General features: G+C 41.2%; 1 protein-coding gene across 1 annotated transcript in view; it reads left to right on the top strand.

The window, feature by feature from the left end:
- PDSS2 (decaprenyl diphosphate synthase subunit 2) overlaps nt 1-20,748 on the top strand; it is a 195,629-nt gene that overhangs the window by 76,099 nt on the left and 98,782 nt on the right. The window contains exon 2 of the mRNA XM_073336930.2: nt 12,650-12,784. Within this exon, the coding sequence (XP_073193031.1) occupies nt 12,650-12,784 (135 nt within the window). The remainder of the gene's footprint in view (nt 1-12,649; nt 12,785-20,748) is intronic.

Below are 20,748 nucleotides of genomic sequence, written 5' to 3'. Positions count from 1 at the left end.
CAGTGCCCTTCATGCACTTACCTACCTCTTAAGTGTTCATGAAATTCATGGTTATTTTATTAACCTGGGACAAGAAGGGATTCAGATTTGCCACTGTCTAGACCAGTGATTCTTGACCTTGGATCCACAAGCCCAAAAAAATCACACACAACTCATAATTGCTCACAGTCCTTTGCAGTTACAAAGGAATTTTTGATCCTTGGATCACAGGAAAAAACAATGAGGAAGGCTTTGGTATCTTTAATTGCTTGTTTTGGGGTTGGTGGGACTGTTGGGTGGGGGTCTGGTGCTACTTTATCCCCTTTGTACTTTCTCACGTGGCATTCCTTCAAGAGGCTGTGAAAAAAATGGCAAGTATTGGCTCATTGATATCTCCATCTGGTTGGTATGATAGTAGCATATGTAGAAACTTCCACTGGGCAGAATTGCCTAATCAGTCATTTGAAATAAAAAGTGTAGGAGACTGGACCATTTACTGATCAACCCTACTCTGGTGAAGATCTTCATAGTACTTATTCAAACATATGCTTATAGTGAATGCCTGTTAGTCTGGATAACAACCAATGTCAGAATGTTTCCATGAAGGTCCAGATGAGGTCTATATGTGACAGAGCAAATTATTCTTCCAGGAATCCCAACGCTCCATCAGTTTCCTGGAGTTGTGAGCACTAAAGAACACTAAATTGCCAAAGTAGTCAGAATATCATCCAGGACCAAGCATCAGTGAAGCTTTTCACTCTGTATGGCCCAGGCACATGTGGTTTCTGAAATTGGTAGAGATATCAGTGTAATGGCTGTGGATTCAGTCAATCTTCTGGGATCTTGTTCATTTGGACCGCCGCCATCTTTTACCTGAGAAGTCACATTGTTGAATCAGTGTTACTCTCCAAAGCTTGTGGGACTTCCTTTTCAAATCTAGGAAGCCATCTATTAACTAGATATATATATCTATATCTATCTATAGATAGATAGATATAAAGGGATCTGGAGAATTTGTGGCCGTGGTGTGTCCAAAGAGAGATCTGTCCCTTGTTCCTAGCCATGGAGGATACTCTGGAATTCCTTCCGTAGGGTTTTCACAAAGATGTGAGCCTTAATCTCTTGAGAATGCAATTCTCCGCTTCGGAGGTGATGCAATTTATTCCTTCCAGTTTTGGCCTGTTGCTGAAACCCAACATTTCATCTCTTCTAAAATCAGCATTCCTATGAAGACCACATATTCCATGACATGTGGAGCGCTGAACATTGCAAAGACTGATTAAATCTCTTTCTGAACCATTGTGGGGAAATTTTCATTTTATTTCTTGACTCTGAAAGTGGCTTTTCTCTTAGCAATCATTTTAGCAAATAGAGTTGTTGAGGTCTGAGGCCTCTCTCCATCAAATAGTCCTATCTAATTTTTTTTTTCTGCACAAAGTAGTGCTCTGATCAGCTTTAAACTTAGTCCCAAACAAAAATGCAACCTTTCATTTGAATCTGTTTGCTTGGCCTCATCTGTTCCAAGTCCCCTCAATCTCTAGATAAACAACTGAAAACATTAGATGTGTTTCTGGGCTGTACAGTTCTACTTAAGTGGAACAAAACCTTGGAGGAAATAAAATGCTCTATCTGGGAGATATAAAAAGGCTGTCAAGCTTCTAAATCCACTATTTCCAGGTGGATAAAATATACTACATCCCAGTGTATGATTTATTTCAGTAAGCAATCTCTTTTTAAGTGGCAATAGCCCAATTGACCAGCCAGTGTCATCATCCTGGACTTGAACAGCAGAGCAACCTAAGCTGAGATCTCCAAGTGAACACTTGGTCATCTGTGCATTCTTTCACTACCCACCGCAAAATATGAGTTGGCCTTGGCTGATGTAGTGTTTGGATGAAGAATTGTTCAGTCTTTCCTTTGCCTTTCCTGGCAAAACCCCAGTTTTGTTAACAATGGATACCTGTATCCAATTTAGTCAACGGTCCAGAGGTGCCTATTTTCAGTCACTGCTTAGGATTTTCACCCTAGCAGTGTTTAGACTGCTGGAACAGCAAGTATCTCTCCTCCCCACCTTCCTTCCCTCTAATAACATTTTTCTTACCTACATTTCTTCATCTCTAAGTGAATTTCTGCTTTTCCATCAGTAACAGGTCTGGACCCTACCTTGTTATATTAATCTGAATTTTCTGTTCAGCATAAGGTGTGGGGGGTTGTTTTTTTGTTCAGTCGATTTCTTTTTCTTGTAAGGGAACTGAACAAGAGACAGACTAAGGTGAAGAGGTCCATTTAAATATTTTTGTTAGGCAGATAGACTAACATAAAATAGATTTACTGTGTCTTCAAGTTAATCTTGATTTACAAAAATTCTTGTTTGGATTGCTTATTTTATATGTCCATAGCTGTGGCAGTATGCCAGGGGGTTCAGTTACACTGCTGTGTTCTGAGGTTGCCGACAGGGGGAACTGGTAAGCTGCCCAAACAAACAAACAAACAAACAAAGCAACTCCTCCACCTCCCCTCCAAGAATCATCTGGGGCTTACCAATGGGGGGAGGGGGGGTACATTAATAAGTAGATTGGAATAGTGGGTACATACTTCAGGAAAATTTAGAACTATTGTGAAGACTAATTTTATTTATTCGTTTCATGTACTGAAAGTAGTTTGTGTCTGGCTTTTTGCTGAACTAGAAAAAACTGACACAAGGAATGGGTAAGGCTCTCCTATGATGACTGACAACCTATATGCTACTGTTCGATAGACTTTTGTTGTAAAGTTGCTCTAGCTTTGTTGAGCCACTCTGTAGGGAGCAAAGCTCCCTTTTTCTTCCAGAATGAAGCAGATGAGATTCAGGTGGCCAAGTATCTAGTCAATCTTTGAAATCCAAATGTAATAAGCTTCTTTTTTTTTTAACTTCATACTTGCCATGAACTTAGTCTTTAACATAGACAAGGTCTTTTGGGTGTTTGAAGAACTTAAGTTAATAGATAATAAAGTTCTAAGTATTTGTTAAATATGTAGTAAACAGGTGAAAATAAGTGACTTTACATTACATTTTTAGCATACTGTGCTTTATTTATTTAAATGTGATCACTTGAGCAAATTCAAATAAATATTTTGTGTTACATATTCGTTTATTTCTAGCAAGTCATTATTGAAGCAGATTGAAAACTAGCCATGAGGGTAGCAGAACTCTCACATTTGTAGTGATGACATGCTGTGCAGATAATGGCTACCTCTAGGTTTAGAAATGGCAATTGTAATTAATGTTAAAAAATACTTTTTGAAATATAATTATAGTTACAACTATACTGTATACCCTGTTAACCTCTTTGACTTGGGTTGAGCAAAATGGGTGGAGTCTTTCCCTGTATGTCATAAATTTAACAGCATTTGCTCTTTGGGGCAAGGACTTTTTGTTTTGCATTTGTACAGTGCCTTGCGCAATGGGGTCCTGCTCCATAACTAGGGCTCTTAGGTGCTATGATATTACCAATAATAAACAGTAATTTACAGTATCCCACAATACATATGTACAGTGTGGACCAGCTAAATTTTTGTGGGAAACACAGCTATGTGGCTTTCTTAATATTATTCCTAAATTTACTTACCACCTTTGTTGAGTTTTCTTGATTTTTGCTTACATAATACTTTTCCAGCTACTCCTTAAATCTTCCGTATTCACATTTCTGCTATTCCCCTGATTTGTTAATTTCCCAGTTGCTTATGCACTTTCTTTAGACTTTCCATTATCCAGTCAGCATCATGATATCTTATCCTTGTCTACTCATCTGCTTGTTGAACCAGCTGCTTATATTTCCCATTATTTCTTCTTATTCTCCATTTTAATCTCATTATGATATACCGTAGAAAGCAAAAGACTGGTCATAAAAATTTTTTTTATTTCATCCCACAATCAACTCCATTGCAGATATTCCAAATTTTGTTCTGTTGAGCAACCTTGATTTAATGAATAGGACTAATGCTAAAAATATTAAATATTCATTGCTTGCAACTAGGCAGTATTTTTTTTGACAAAACATGTCAATTACGAGTGGAGTTAAACCATTGAAAATTATAGGAGATTAATCTCCAAACTGCATTTTTAAAACAAAGTCTGTTGAAATAGGCACTACAAGTTGAGAAATGCACATAACATTAAGTGGAATGCTCATGTTTGCTTGATTTATTCTCTGTAACAGACGGACTGTGGTAATAGGAGGTGTAATTTGCAGCACATTAGCTATTAGCCAGTGTCACTGCTTGAGTGGGTGGTGAGTCCTTGTGTCTCTGTAGCATAATACGCATATTTGAGAGCTAGACTCTTCTCCCCTGTGCATCAACACTGTTCACACAAAAAAAGAGAGTTCTGTTTAAACCTGTGAATCTGACAGTTTTCAAATGGCTTATTTTGTCATATTCATAAAATCCAGCATAGATGCTTTTCTTCGAGCCTTTTTAATGTTTTGTAAAAGCTGGATTGTTGTAGGTTGTTAGTGAGACATACTCATCCATCTTTTTTATTTTCCCCTGAAGGTGCAGTGTATAATTCCAATCTGCCTCATCTATAACTTACAGCAAGCAAAATTCACTAATGTCTTTTTTTGGCTACTCTATGCTCACACTTGTAATGTTATTCTGCAGAAGTTTTCCAAAAGATTCCAAGCTTGACACTACTTGCATATGTGCCCAATTTCACTTGGGTTGCTTTCAGTTCACTTTTTCCCCCTAGAGGAACCTGTCTTCTGCCACATACCCATCAAAACTAATTGCACCATCTGGAAGACTTCTGTGTGGCTGTTACTTGGGCAGAATATCTCTCGGGAATTTAAATCAGGTAGAGTGTGAATGTGACCCCTGAAGCCATGTCAAATAGATGCTGTAGTTTCTAGTTTCTAAAGAATGGTCACCTTAGGCTTTTTTAAATTTGTCTAATGCAATTTGCTTTAGTATGGATATAATACATGTCAGCAACCCAATTTGTCATTTCTGTAAATGGAATTGGACTTTGAATAGTATTTTGCTCATAAATCTATATGTATGTGTAAGGTGTCCTGGCTAAAATTGTATTTTACTTATATAGTTGTGTGATAGACATACCACATATTTAGTCATTATACCTGTACAGTTCTTCCTCTTTTACACCTTTGAGCTCCTTGCTCTGTACTCTGCGAACAATTTGTTTTTAATAGTAACATTCTAAACCGCTGAACTTTCAAACAGTTGGATTTTTTAATTAATAGTAGTAATAGACTATTTTTTATTCCCTTCCCACCCCTAGTATGGATAATGTAAAAGCAGAAATTTAAAACTTCACTTGTTCTCTGCTTGCCATATCCATTCCTAAACCAGCAACTGATATGTACTTTGTGGCTCAGCAGGTCTGTGTCCCATAAGAAAGCTGAGTCCCTTACTTTTCAATGGTATGATATAATACAATTTGTTTCTAGCCCTGTCACATCATGAGATACTGGACTTCCAAATCATATAAAAATGTTTCTTCAGGTTATTTTTAAATGTTTAAAATTATTAGTACTAATTTTTCTGTACATGAGAACTAAGGCAACTTGGTTTTATGGGCAAAGGAATAGGAAGAAATAGTACCGGGGGGGGGGGGGGGAGAGGAGAGAGAGAGCGCGCTTTTCTCTAACATAAGTCATAAACAAAATTCATGAATGGTGTGAGGAAGTATGAAGATTTTATTTGCACATAGTTGGATGACGTGCATCTCTCTTGTGCTTAACTACGCATGAGTAATGGTGAATTTAAACTGAAGCCAGAAAACTGTTTGTACCACCACATGCCATCATGTATTCTGTACACAGGATGTGTATGCTGTATATAGTCAGAATATGTATTTTCTAACTTTTGCTGGACTATTACAGTATTTATGTGGGGCTCAAACTTTGGAAATTTACACAGTGTTAATTGTTTATATCATCAGTACTTTCTTGGCATGAGAAAAACAGTGTGGCTTTCCATCTAAATTTTTGAATAATGTAAGCAGATTTTTACTTATTCATTTGAGTCGTGAGAATAAAGATACAAAAACTGTAAATTCACTGAGTGCTGAAAACATTTTCCCTTTAAAATCCTTCATTAGGTATATATTTTCAGTAAAAGGAAACCTTATAATACAGTAACAGTTTTGTTAAATTGTGTTAACCTTCCATCCTTTGTGCACGATTCCTAAAATAATCCACACACGGTCTTTTATGCAAACTTGCTTGCAAGCACTAGTATCCAGATGGGGAAAAAACAAAAAGTTAAGTAACCTGCAGGGTATATGTCCTAAATGCCTTTCCTTGTTGGATGTTGAAATGTATAAAGACTATGTCCCTTTTCCTACTACAGTCTTCATGTGTACAGAGGGGGGGGACTTTTCTGTATTTCAGCACCACTTATATTCAGATCCAGAGGGTGCTCAACACTATCAACGGCTTACCTAGTTTCTTGATTTCTAGCCAGAAATAAGGTAGTATAAGAAAGAACATGTGACGGAACATTAGAAAATATGTGGGTTACTTTTTAGTCCCAAGACAGCTCATCTTGGATAGAGCATCTGGTTTTCATTGATGTCTTGCTAGTTTTACCCATTTTTAAAATTGGATTGTCCAAGGCCAATGAGTGAGAGCTAGTAGCTTGCTCAATGTACCATGGTAAGTAACATTAGTCAGATTAGGACTCGGAACTCTCCCTACTTCTGGTTTTTTTTCTTTAACCCCTGGATCACAAAGCTTCCTGGTTAAGAGAATATGACATTATTCAAGCAGGTGCACTCTTATTTTTGCAATGCTGAAGTAGTTCATGATCTGGCCTTGTGCGTTGTCCTGTGCTTGAACACTAAATCCCAGGCGGAATTTTTTTTTTTGCTAGAACCCTAATGTTCCCCGTGCTCTCATTGTTTTCAAGCAACGCTCAAATCAGTTGATTAAAACTTTACTAGCTATGTACTTAGACTCTGCCACAGCATTAATTACCATTTCCATTTTAACACCCAGTTTAAGAGATACAAGTGGTTTTCAACTGCATGGCACCAAATTGACTTTTAGGACTGGCAGCCAGTGGCACAGCTACAGGCTAAATTTTTAGCATCAGCTCTAAATATTTGTTGTCCATTTGGGGCCCCTAAAATCTCTAAATATTTGAAAGCCAAGCTCAAAACTCAATTCTAATCTGCAATTATTTTAAAACTTGAAAACAAAAAATTTGTACTCTTTAGTTGGCAAATTCTGCAGACATTAATAATAATCTTCTGGGACAGTTTCTTCCTAGTCACAGACAAGGTTTTGTTTTGGTTTGTTTTTTGTTTTGTTTTTAAGCTCTGTCCACAAAAACATCTGAATCACTGGTTTCTATCTGGTTTGATTGTTTCTCTCTCAATAACATCAATTCCCAAGAGAAGAATGTGAACTGTGGGCTTTAATGATAATTCTTTCTCTAATTTATTAATTGAGATAAATTTGTCTTGTGTCTGTATCCCAAATTTATACTAAGATTTGTCTTTGAGTTCTCCTGAATCAGACCAGTACTCTCAAATATGCCTTCTCATATGAAGAAACGTAGACACCATATCCGACTGGTCAAGAAAGTTTGGGCAGGGGCTGCTGGTTTATTAGGACCCACTAAATTGGGTTAAGCCCCACTAGCAATGCCACAACGTTCTGCCATACTATAAACCACTATAATTTGGCTGATGTGGCCAATGGGGGGAACATCCTGTTGAGGCTAAAGTTGGAGCATATGGGCTACAGGCAGCAGAGGGAGGAGGCACAAAGTAGGGAACCCAGAGTTTTGTGGGGCTACTTAGATCATCTACCTTCAAAATGTACAGCTCCCTGTACATGATCCATACTCCCAGCTCCTACGGTCCAGGTTTCACAACTGAGGGGTGGTTCTGAGATAGTTAGATGGGAAGGAGAATGGTTCTTCACACCAATCATTCCAAGTGTGTGTTGCCAGGGCAGGGGGAAAGACACATGTTTCTGAGCTGGGGGTCGGGGTGTGGGTGTGTGGACAGGATCTCTGAGCCAGGAGGTAGGATAGGATGGGGTGGGTTGGGTTGGCCGTGTTAAGTGCAGGACGGAATCGTTTGTGAATGAGGATTTGGCTGAATGGTGTGTGGGTTAGAGACACTAGTGGAAGAGGGAGGGTGTGAGCTATATTGGAGAGGGAGAGGTTGAGACAAGGAGAGAATAAGAGGTCAGACATAAATACTGTTTTTCTTCATGCTGCCTCTTACCGTCAAGTATCCCAGCTTTCATTCTGAAAGGAGGTGTAATTGGGAGAGTGGAAAGAGTGGATCGTTTTCTTTTCACTTCCTTTATCGCACACCAAAAAATTTTGGTGGTACCTCATAGAATCATAGAATACCAGGGTTGGAAGGGACCTCAGGAGATCATCTAGTCCAACCCCCTGCTCAAAGCAGGACCAATCCCCAATTTTTGCCCCAGATCTCTTAATGGCCTCTTCAAGGATTGAACTCACAACCTTGGATTTAGCAGGCCAATGCTCAAACCACTGAGTTATCCCTCTGCCTCCAACAGTAGTGTCCCACTTTTTCAGTTTGAAAATATGATCATCTTGCAGAGGAAGGAAGGATACTGGGGATGAGGGAGCGGAAGATGAGCAGCTTGCTATTAGGGTTGCCAACCCTCCTGGTTTCGCCGGGAATCTCCTGGAATCAGGCTCTATCTCCTGGAGGCTACTGACGCCAAACCGGGAGATTTTAGGTGCTAAAAGTCCAGCATTGCAGTAGAGTTAAGGCAGGCTCTCTGCCTTCCCTGGCCCCACACTGCTCCTGGAAGTGGCTGGCATGTACCTGCAGTCCTGGGAAGGGGGCAGGGGATCTCCCTGCGCTGTCCCAGCCTCGAGCGCCGACTCTGCAGCTCCCATTGGTCAGGAACTGCGACTAATGGGAGCTGCAGGGAGGGAGCCTGCAGGTGGGAGCAGCGCGCGGAGACCTCTTGCCCCCCCACCTATGAGCTGCTTCTAGAGGGATGTGCTGGTCGCTTTCGGGAGCCACCTGAGGTAAGCACTGCCCCTTCACCCCCTCCCACAGCACAACCACCAGCCCCAGCCCAGAACCCGCATCCTGTTCTCAAACTCCTTCCCAGAGCCCGATCCAGACCCCTCCCTCCCGCACCCAAACTTCCTCCCAGAGCCTGACCCCTCACCCCAACTCCCCCTGCCCCAGGCTTAGCCTAGAGCTCCCTCCCACACTCTGACCCCCTCAACCCCAAATCCAGAGCCTGCATCCATTCCTGCCCCCCCTGCCCCAGCCCAGTGAAAGTGAGTGACGGGGGGGGGCGCTCTGAGAAGGTGCAGGGAAGGGGCGTGGCCATGGGCCGAGGGTGGGGCAGTGGTGTTTGGGTTTGTGCAATTAGGCAGTTGGCAACCCTACTTGCTACCCATGACCTCAGAATATATTTTGGGCACCAGTTGCTCTTCCCTCAATGATGAATGTAAAGTGAATCCACCTGTCTAGTGGAAAAAGGCTGGCAAATGAGATGTTAGCTAGGATGTCAGAACATCAATTCTTATCTCTCTCTACCAAACTAAGATGGCATCAGTGTTTGTCTGATACCAGACTGGTATCAGTCTGATACTTATTTTGTGAAGGGCGGATCTGCAATTCTTGTTTCAGAATGTCACAGCTCACCTTCCTGGGGCTTGTGGTATTTGCTAGACTCCCAAAAATGTGAGTTTACTTGAAAAAGAAATGGTTACTTGCCGTAAGAACAGAAGTTCTTTCTGGACATTGCCTCTGCTTATTTGTACTTCATGCCCGCCTTCCCCTTTCCTCAGAGCTTTTTGGAACTCCAACCATTCAGTGGTGTGAGAGGATGCTCAGACTGCTCCAACAGGCACCACTTTCCTGTAGGTACGTGGCATGCAGGGGGAGGCACATGCCACAAGTGTGAATATAGAGGCAACACTTGAAGAACCAAACTTGATCTCCTTCGCCTCTTTATTCAGCCGACTCTTATTCCCTAGACTTTTCCTTCCTGCTTTATTCCTACCCTATATACCAGTAACATGCTGACTGGCTCTTCTTGACTTGCCAAATTATAGTCTGTTCTGTCTTTCTCTTCTCCTTCCCCTCTGTAATGATGCTGCCTCTGGCAGGAAGCTACTGAGAGTATCCGTTCAGGACAAATTGCTTAGATTAGGGCAGTTACAGCCCAAAGCTGGGTGTCCTTTATTACTAGGGCACATCAAACCAGCCAAACAGAGAGGACTTCGGTCTCGCCCCACTGGCTAACCATAAGTCATACAAACAATTCCATTAGACACTCCAGTTTCCCAGTATCACCACCAGTGCCACTTGTGATAGGGACAAATGAAAACCAATACCCCAGTAAAAGAAAAAAGGTTCTCCCGATCCCAAAGGACCAACCCCCAGACCCAGGTCAATATACAAATCAGATCTTACCCAAAAATCATGCTGTTGCCAGTCCTTTAGAATCTAAAATCTAAAGGTTTATTCATAAAAAGAAAGAAATATAGATGAGAGCTAAAATTGGTTAAATGGAATCAATTACATACAGGAATGGCAAAGTTCTCGGTTCAGGGTTGTAGCAGTGATGGAATAAACTGCAGGTTCAAATCAAGTCTCTGGAGTACATCCACAGCTGGGATGGGTCATACAGTCCTTTGTTCAGAGCTTCAGTTTGTAGCAAGGTTCCTCCAGAAGTACGAAGCAGGATTGAGGACAAAATGGAGATGCTGTTGCTGCCTTTTATGGTCTTTTTGCCATGTGGCTTGTGCTTTCTTTGTTCCAACCAGAAACCACTCAGCACAAGGCATGGAAAACCCTTAGCGTTCTGTCCATAGGCATGTGCCTGCATGCCTTGCTGAGTCACAAGGTGTATCTGCCTTCTCTCAATGGGTCAGTTGTATAGCTGATGGTCCTTAATGGGCAGTGCTGAAGCCAATTTGTCTGGGGTGTCACCCAGAAGCATAGCACAAGTTTGAAATACAGACAGTATAGAGCCAATACTTATAACTTTAAATACAAAAATGATCGCATAATCATAATCAGCAAATCATAACCTTGTCATAGAACCTTACTTAACCTCCTTTGTACAAGATTTGGTGCTACTATATGACCTTGGTTGCAACAATGATCTATATGGTTACACCCTCCAACAGACTAATTTTATTTTTTTTAACTATAAAGTGGTTATAACATGCCTGAAAAGCTGCTGAATGAGTTCCATCACTCTGCTATCCTGTTTTAACTCATCCTTTTATGGCAAGGTTTATCAGAAAAATCAATATTTCTGGATTGCATGTACTGCAACATTAATGTTTGTAAAGCACTTTGTAAATGTAAACCACTATAGAAGCAGTAAGTATTATCGAGACATAATAGAATGAGTCAAGGATTCAGGGGCAGCCTTCAATGTGAACATAATTGTCACTGAGTCTAACACAGAAATGGTGAATTTTCGTATTTATAGAACTGTCAATTCAAATACTGTCCGAAAGATACTCTAGTTTGTCTTTGGATTGTAAAATGGTGGAAATGTTTTGTAATATACAACTATGAAGTATTCTGAGATTAAGTAATGTATGTTAGATTTTCTTACACATAAATACCACCTAGCTAAAAGATACCATAGATTTTCCTGGAGCACTGTTGTTATAAAGACAGTTATGATCTAATTTCTTCCGGAGATCAAGCCAGAGAATTATAGCCAGGAATAATATGGGATACAACCTGTCTAGTAACCTACCATATTGTAAAATGAGCCTTATAAATACTAAGGCTATGATAATATCAAAGATCATGTACTCAAGTTCATTGGAAGTTAAATTACTGCATAACACTTGTGGTATATAAAATTCTTTTACTCTAAACTTTTAGCCTTCTTTAGAATGCTGAAGGGTAGGCCTATGAGGCAGAGATTCCAGAAATTTTGGGGTCCAGGAGGAGAACAAAGCTTGTTTTTAAGCAAACTAATTTTTGAGCTGCCACCTTCTATGCCGTAATTAAGAATTGTTCATGGCAGAAACAGTGAGAGAGAGCTGAACTTAAAGATAAAGCATTTGGAGCAGTTCTTCTGTTTGAACAAACTGGTAATCTTTCTCCAGTGAATTTAACTCCTTCACTTTTATGGAAATTTTCTTGTCTTATTGTTCTCTATGGTTTTACTAAGTTTGTTCCTAAAATGCACTTAATCTTGTTCTGATATAACCGGTCTGCTGTAAAAAATTATTTTTCAGTAGATTATAGATTTGGGTTGCACCCATCTTACATCTTTATGGCTGCTTTTGGGTTTTTTTTATACTTGGTAAAAATGTTTCATATTATTACTGTTGTACTGTATAACCATCAAATTATTTAGAAATATTCCTGGTGACAACTTTACAGAAGTGCTGGGCATACACTTCTCCTAGGAAATAGAAATGGGAATTCCAGATTGAAGTATTGTGTTTATTTGTAGTAGTAACATTTCATCATAAATTATGGAGTAAAGGTGACAAAAGATCTTGATTGAGAACTGCAGTTTCCTTCACCCACTGGTGTGAATAGTAGAGACTTTAGATGAAATTATGATGTCACTCTGAAGGCTGAGTCTTTCAATTTGGATTTTGTTTGAAGAGGTAAAATGCTTTATGAAAAATCCTGATCTTTTTCTTCCCCCTCCCCTCTTTCTTTTGGCAGAGGGCTTGTGTATGATAGCCGGAATAACCTACAGATGCGAGGTTTGGTCGTATTGCTTATTTCCAAAGCAGCTGGTCCCGGCAACACAGCAGAGCTTTCTTTCCAGCATGATATGGTCAGCGGGATTTATTCCAGGTATGGTGCAATCTCTTACAGCAAAAACCACTGACATATGTTTATTGGACGGGTGACTTCCATTACATCTTAATAGCTAGTCCCAAGGCCATTTGGGGAAAGTCAATATTGATTTATGTAATTATAAAACTTTAAAATTCCCTCTTAAAATACCAGATAAGTGTAAGTGTGCATGTGTGTTTGTATATATAATGTGGCATACAAAGTGATGGCCTCCCTTTCCCCAACCTTTTGTATGTTGCTCTTCATTGTAAGTTATCCAGGGTGGGGACTGTCTACCTACCTCTGTTTGTACAGCTCCTAGCATAACAGGGCCCTCATCCTGATAGGGGTTTCTGGGATCTTCCATGATAGTAGGATTTTTATGAGAACAGGGTCCCATGCTCTGTCCTGGCAGTTAGCTATCCCTGGAGCTGTGCTGAAATCATAAGTGTTGTTAGAACTGGTAGAAAAAATTAGAAATGTTGACAAATTTTTATTGAGATTTTATTTGAACTTTGGTGGATGCCCCTTCCCCCCCAAAAAAAAGGTTTTCTTCATCATCTTTGAAATTTAATTTTATTTGTGACCAGCTCTGATGCTGATAGACCAAAAACACGCAAATGCACAGAGGCATGTTTATGACCGGATCTATATAGAAATAGTGATTAAAGTTCCCTCGTATGCTTTGAGCTGCTCCACTTTGGAACAGGAGTACATCACTGTGCACTAGGGAAAATTGAGAGACAGCTAGTGCACTGTAGATTTATACCCCAGCTTGTTGCACACTGTTAGTCTAGGTCAGTGTTTCTCAATCTGGGGCGGTCACGGGAGAGGTTTGGGGAGGTTGCAAGCAGGCCTGGCCTTAGGGAGTACGAAGCAGGACAGTTGCCTGGGGCCCACGCCATGGGCGGCCCAGTGAAGCTTATTTACATGTTTCAGCCCCAAGCCCTGAGCTTAAGGTAGGGGAGTGCAATTTTTTCTAGTTTGGGGGTGGGGGCATTGGGTTTTTTTTCTGTAAGTCCAAAGCAGGTCGCCAGCAGAAAAAGGTTGAGAAACACTGGTCTAGACAAGCCCTAAGAAACATGCAAAAATATATAGTGGAAGTTTTGTTAAAAAAAGGCTGTGTTGTCACCTTAACTGGTTAATCCCATTCTTGTTTGTTTTTTGCACATAATGTCCACTTAAGCTATGCACCTCTTTTCTATATGTATACAAATAATGCAGTATGATACCATAATTCTAATTAATTATAGTATAGGAGGTATTGTAGTTTGGTTTGTAAATTATTTCGGAAAAGCTTATCTTAAAAATGCTTAAGACAGGGGAGAGGGGAAACAGTCTAGATAGTCCTGAATGTGGTCATTTTGAGAATGGAGATACGCTTTAAGTGCTTAAAGCTGTAATTAGACAAGTGACTTGAAGAAGCATTTAAAACACTGAATTAATAATGGGCCAACTGGTGCAGCTCCATGGACATCAGTGACACTATGAGAATTTAAGCCAGTTGAAGATCTAGTACAATAATTTAAGTGTAAAAGGAAGACACAACCATAATAATATCTAGAATTAGTCAGACACTCAGAAGATGAAAGATCTTTAAATGCTCCTACGCAGAACATTAGGGTTCATTATTGGCTGCAAAAGTGATAACAATGGAAATGTGTTAAATTTAAATCTTCTGTGACACTTCAAATCTGTAAAACGTGAAATATGGGAGCAATAATGCATTCTAGTAATAATGCTGAGGCACTGTTTATTTTGTACTATATATGGGCCAGATACTGCTCCCATTGAAGTCAATGTGGGTTTTGCCATTGGTTTTAAATGGAAGTAGGTTTGGGTCCTCTGTAGTTTTGTGAGCTTGTGTAATGCTTTGTGGCTCTCCAAGGACACATTGTATATGGAACTTATGCCCAATCTCTCTTTTTCTCAGTTAAACAGATAAAATAAAAAGGACAAAATGCTTATAAAATCAAGGTCTAAAAGCCATTTGCAATTCCTTTATGTATTACAAATGCTATTTTACAAAGACTAGTTTCCTGAATAGGAACCAAGGGAAACCATTTTCCATCCGTGTAGTTTTCTCTCAGATCTTGGTAAGGACACAGTCGCTATTCTATCATGATGCTGGTATGTATGTGGAAGTTAGAGGTGCATATCGAAGGCAGAATACACCCCTTGAGGATATGAAACAAGAAACTTTATTTTACTTATTCATTTTTATTATTTTATATACTTTTAACGCTTTTCAGACTATGGAGAATACTTGTTGGAAATATATTCTTTCAGGTTATTTTCAACTCTGCTGTAAATTATACAGTGTTTTTTGTTGCCATACTATGTAATTACTTCATCTATGTAAATATGAAAAATGCAGGAAATATTATTTCTGGCACGGTAAAGAGCATCTTCATTGCCTGATACTTGAATGCTGTGAATGGACATTATGTTGTAGGCTTTTAGCTATTGGCTATGGCTCACTTGATCTTTGAGCGGTTGGTAGTGATTAATTCAGTGCTTTCCTGAAGTCCTACCCTGAACTAAATTGTTCCAATACTAGTCAGAGATTATACCAGCCCAATATTTCTTTCCTGTGTTTGCTTTGGAATCCATGTCTGTGTTCTCTTTAAATCTCTGTCCCCAGAGTGGTAGCCCTTAACTATCAGCCTGACATATTTGATAGCCAGTATGTTGAAAATATAATTTGGGAAGAGAAGAAGAAAGGGGATATATAGTAGAATATGCTTTACCCATTTAATTCAGAAAAGGATAAGTCAGTTGCACTTTATATTTTGGAATGAGGTTTAATGATCATGAATTTTTTCATCTTCCATGTTCTTGAGCAAAATAAAGTATAAATAAGCAGTATGTATAATCTTATTTAAAATAGAATGTCACTGAGTAGTCGATTTAGATTAGGCCACTATTTATTTCTTCCTCTTCCTATCTCCAAATTAGTCAGTGTGTGGGACAAATGATCTAAATATAAATATGGGGTATCTGTTTATTTTTGGTGCATTTTTATTTTCTTTGTGTGTAAGCAAAGCTTTAGTTGGTGTTAAGTAATTGTAAAAAACATCGAACTTGATTTTAGTTGCACCAAATAGTCTCCTTCCCCTCCAGTTCCCATATATAGCACTTGTATATTTCTACCCCATACATAAAAAATGTAAATAAAGTATATTAGCACATGGCTTTTCTTTTTGTTGCATTATGTCTCCTGTTATCCTTCCTGTTCCTGCCATTTTTTCTTTTTCTCTTACTATCTTTTCCCTCCTTCCACGTAATATGAGTAGTTCTGCTTATGGAGAGCCCACACTACTAGTTATATTGTATAAAATCCAGAGAGTTGAGAGGTATGGATCTCCTTCTCAGTTCTGTAGTTTGAAATAAGGGAGTGGATGCCCAAACTTTGATAGACTGCTGCTGCTAATTTACACATAAAATTACCTACACATGTTTTTATCAAAAACAAGTGTAGAATCCTTATATTTGCAGGAAGCAAATTCATTTCTTGTCTGAATTCACCAGGGATGGAAATCTATTAGATTTAGACTGACCTGCAGTTACAGGGAGGAAATGGCCAACGGCTGCAATCTAGAAGTCTGAAGCGGCATTTGTTTCCCCCCTCACTACCTAGCCCAGTGAAATAAAGCATAGTAGAAATAAACAGAACATGTTGGATGGAAGTGAAGAGAAATAAAAATACTAGAAACAAGAAATAAGGTAGTCTGACATGGCGTATTTGTGTGTAGAAGTTCAGAGTAAACTCTGAAATGCAGAGTATTATCAGCAAATGGATAGGCTTGTTACCACAGCATAAGGACAAGACTGGGTCTCAGCTGCAGATATGGCAGAGATTTATCTTATTAATGGGAATGCTAATTGGTGTTTGACTTCTAATTATAGTAACAATAGACCTTAACAATCAATCCTCACCTCTATTGGTTCACATTAAGTCTCTTCATCATAAAAGTGATTTCCATCAGGACTTATTGTTCTGATCCATATCATCAGCATAGGTACAATATCCTAAGTAGTATGTGCTTTGAGGCTCAACTAATTAAGAAGTGCAGAAAATGTGTAATTCTAAAATATTCAGCACCTAAAAACATATTAAGTAAGATAGTATTCTTAACAAGATGGTTTGGTTGAAACATAAAGGAAAACATGATAAGCATGAAATCTAACCTAATTCTTTAAGGAATTTAGTTTTGTTTTCCATACCTTAATAAAAATTGAGGAAAATCTACTAAGAGGTGGTCTAAGCGAGTATTTAAAATGATTTCATTTAGCTTTTGATCTACAGGATTAATCCTTTGAGTTGCTTCATCTAATTTACAAGAGGAGTTTCGGGAGATGAAAAACACATCCAACCTGATTACATATTCCTATTGATCATCTTCCACCCACAACAGTAAAAATCAACTCTAAATACAAATCTAACAGTATTACTAATTCATTACAATCATTTCTTCATTAGCTTTTGATTGTTTTCAACATGTGCAATATTCACAAATACAGCAGTTTATATGTTGAATAATTGAAAGGAATATAATGCAGAGTACATCAGAAATCCTTGCAGTAAAGATTACGAAAGACTATTCTAAGAACATAAAATAAAATCACTTCTACAAGACAGGAGTGTTTAGAGCTAGAAAACTGGATATGCAAAGAGCTACCAGCCTACCTAGAACTGAGTTAAGTTCATTAAATATCATAACAGTTTAACGCTCTTAGTCAGGGCTTTTCTGTGATTCCTTAATGGTGGAGTTTGCCATAGAATCCACCCCTTGCTGCAGCATTCTGATCAAGAATCTAAGTTTTATGGTTGTGAAGAAAACCTTCCACACACAAGCCAACGCAGTGGTGTAAATACCTGAAACAATAACTTTGGAAGGTAAGACCTGTTTGTCCCTGGGATCAGTGGGGTGCTCACTCTGAAAAATCGTCAGCATTAACTGTTTCACTGCTGGTGATTTAAGCAGAAATATGCAGGTAGTGCGCATGTTCTGCAATCCCAAAATCTCTCCTGCTCTTTCCCAAAGCTAAAAATATCAGCTGTCCTCAGCAGCTAAAACCCCCAATTTCTCCCTGACAAATTCTACAAGTTCTTCTTTGAGTGCTTGCTCATATCGATTCCAATGAGGTGTGTGCGCGCCACGTTCACGATCGTCGGAAGATATTTACCCTAGCAACAGCCGGTGGGTCGGCTGAGGCGCCCCCTAAAGTGGCACCTTCCCAGTGCCGAATATATGCCCCAGCCAACCCAGCTTCCTCTCAGTTCCTTCTTACTGCCTGTGACGGTCATTGGAACTGTGGAGCGCCAACCCCTGGCCCAGACAGGACTTCTTTAGAAGACGCGGCTGAGGTGGTCGGCGGAGACAGTCTGGTCAGCAGATGGGCCAGAGCCAGGGTCCCCCGCCCAAACCATCGGCGGGACCCAAACAACACTTTTGAAGGTGCGCCTGAGGGCGGAGCACCAGTCTCCTTCCAGGATCCTTCCCTGCCTTTCTACTATTGCCTCTCCCATTTCCTCCGTATGTGGTCCCGTATAACATCAGACCGCTGGGTCCTACGCACGGTGGAAAGTGGATACAGCCTTCAGTTTGCTTCCCCCCTTCTCTCCTTCCCTCCCCGTCCCTCTTCAGGGACCCATCTCATGAGCAACTCCTTCTATAGGAGGTGCAAATGCTCCTAGCTATCGGAGCGATAGAGGCGGTTCCAAGGGAACTGAGGGGCAGGGGGTTTTACTCCCTATATTTCCTAATCCCCAAGGCAAAGTGGGGGCTACGGCCCATTCTGGACCTGCGCGGACTCAACAAATTCATGGTAAAGTTGAAGTTCCACATGATTTCCCTGGGGACCATTATTCCTTCCCTGGATCCTGGGGACTGGTACGCCGCCCTTGACATGAAGGACACGTATTTCCATATAGCAATTTACCCGCCACACAGGCGTTTCCTTCGCTCTGTGGTCAACCGACAGCACTTCCAGTTTACTGTTCTTCCTTTCGGTCTATCCACGGCACTAAGGGTCTTTACGAAGTGTATGGCCATCGTAGCTGCCTCCCTTCGTCAACATCTGATCCAAGTGTTTCTGTACCTCGACAACTGGCTCATTTGGGGCCGCTCCAGGGCCCAGGTGCAATCTCATGTTCAGTTCACCATGAGCATGTTCAGACAGCTAGGCCTGCTGCTCAATGTAGAAAAGTCCACTTTGGAGCCGACCTTCATCGGCGCAGTCCTAGATTCCAGACTCAATGTGCTTCCGGTAAAAATGCATGGGCTTCAGGCCGTAGTAAACATCATCCGTGGCCTACAAGGCTTCCCGACCTTGACAGTACGGACGTGCCTAGGTCTCCTGGGTTACACAGTATCTTGTACATTTGTGACCAGACATGCCAGACTATGCCTCCATCCACTTCAGGCCTGGCTCTCAACCGAATACCACCCAGGCTGGCACAGCGTGGACATGGTGGTCACGGTACCGCCGGACATTTTAGGCTCCCTGAACTGGTGGCTGAACCCCAAGTCAGTAGTTGAGGGGGTACCATTCCATGCCCCACAGCCCTCCCTGGCCCTAACCACGGACGCATCTTGTCTGGGTTGGGGCGCTCACCTCAGGAACCTTTGCATGCAGGGCCTTTGGTCCACACAAGAGAGATCCCTGCACATCAATGTACCGGAGCTGAGAGCAGTGCGCCTGGCTTGTCAAGTATTTCACAGGCACCTTCAGGGCTGTTGTATTGCAGTTCTCACAGACAACGCAATGGCAATATTTTATATCAACAAACAAGGGGGAGCACGATCGTCCCTCCCTCTGGCAGGAAGCCATTCTCCTGTGGCATAGCCCACTCGATCCATCTGGTGGTGTCTTTTCTCCCAGGAGTCCAGAACACCTTAACGGACTGCCTCAGCAGATCCTTCCAGGCTCACGAGTGGTCGATTCGCCTGAATGTCATCCACTCTGTCTTCCAGAAGTGGGGGTTTCCCCACATAGACCTATTCGCCTCTCACGAGAATCGGAAGTGCCAGGTGTTCTGCTTTCTCCAAGGATACTTCCCGGGTTCCCTATTGGACGCCTTCCTAATATCATGGAAAGACTACCTGTGTTACGCCTTTCTTTCATTCCCATTAGTCCATAGGGTCCTGCTCAAGTTGCACAGGGACAGAGCCCGCTTAATTTTGGTCACCCCAGCGTGGTCCAAGCAGCACTGGTATACCACTCTCCTAGAGCTGTCGGTGGTCACTCCAATTCCACTTCCATTTGGGCCGGACCTGATCACGCAGAAAGACGGACGACTCTGCCACCCTGACCTGCGATCCCTCCACCTCACAGCGTGGATGCTGCATGGCTAGCTCAATCTGAGCTACGTTGCTCCCGCTCGGTGCAACAGGTCCTTCTGGGTAGCAGAAAGCAGTCTACAAGATCCACATATTTGGCCAAGTGGAAGTGTTTTTCCTGCTGGTGTGCTCTGAGTGATACGGCCCCCCCTGCAGGCGTCAGTACCTACCATCTTGGACTACCTCTTGTCCTTGAAACACCAGGGCCTGGCAGTTTCATCCATCAGAGTACACCTAGCAGCAATTTTGGCCTTCCACCCAGGCGAAAATGGGCGCTCTGTCTTCTCCAATCCCATGGTCAGCAGGTTCCTCAAGGGATTGGAATGCCTGTACTCACAAATTAGGCATCCAGTCCCTACATGGGACCTCAGCCTGGTCCTATCCAGACTCATGGGTGCCCCGTTCGAGCCGATGGCCACCTGCTCACTCCTCTATCTTTCCTGGAAGACAGCCTCCCCGAGGTGATAGCTACGAGGAAGGCATGTGTCTGAGCTTAGAGCCCTCACGTTGGAGCCACTGTACACGGTGTTCCACAAGGACGAGGTACAGCTTTGACCACACCTGGCCTTTCTTCCTAAGGTGGTCTCTGCCTTCCATGTCAACCAAGACATCTTCCTCCCGGTCTTCTATCCAAAG

This window comes from Lepidochelys kempii, chromosome 3 (assembly GCF_965140285.1).
Source record: "Lepidochelys kempii isolate rLepKem1 chromosome 3, rLepKem1.hap1, whole genome shotgun sequence".
In the NCBI taxonomy this organism is placed as follows: domain Eukaryota; kingdom Metazoa; phylum Chordata; order Testudines; family Cheloniidae; genus Lepidochelys; species Lepidochelys kempii.
This window is presented reverse-complemented; position numbering and strand designations above follow the sequence as displayed.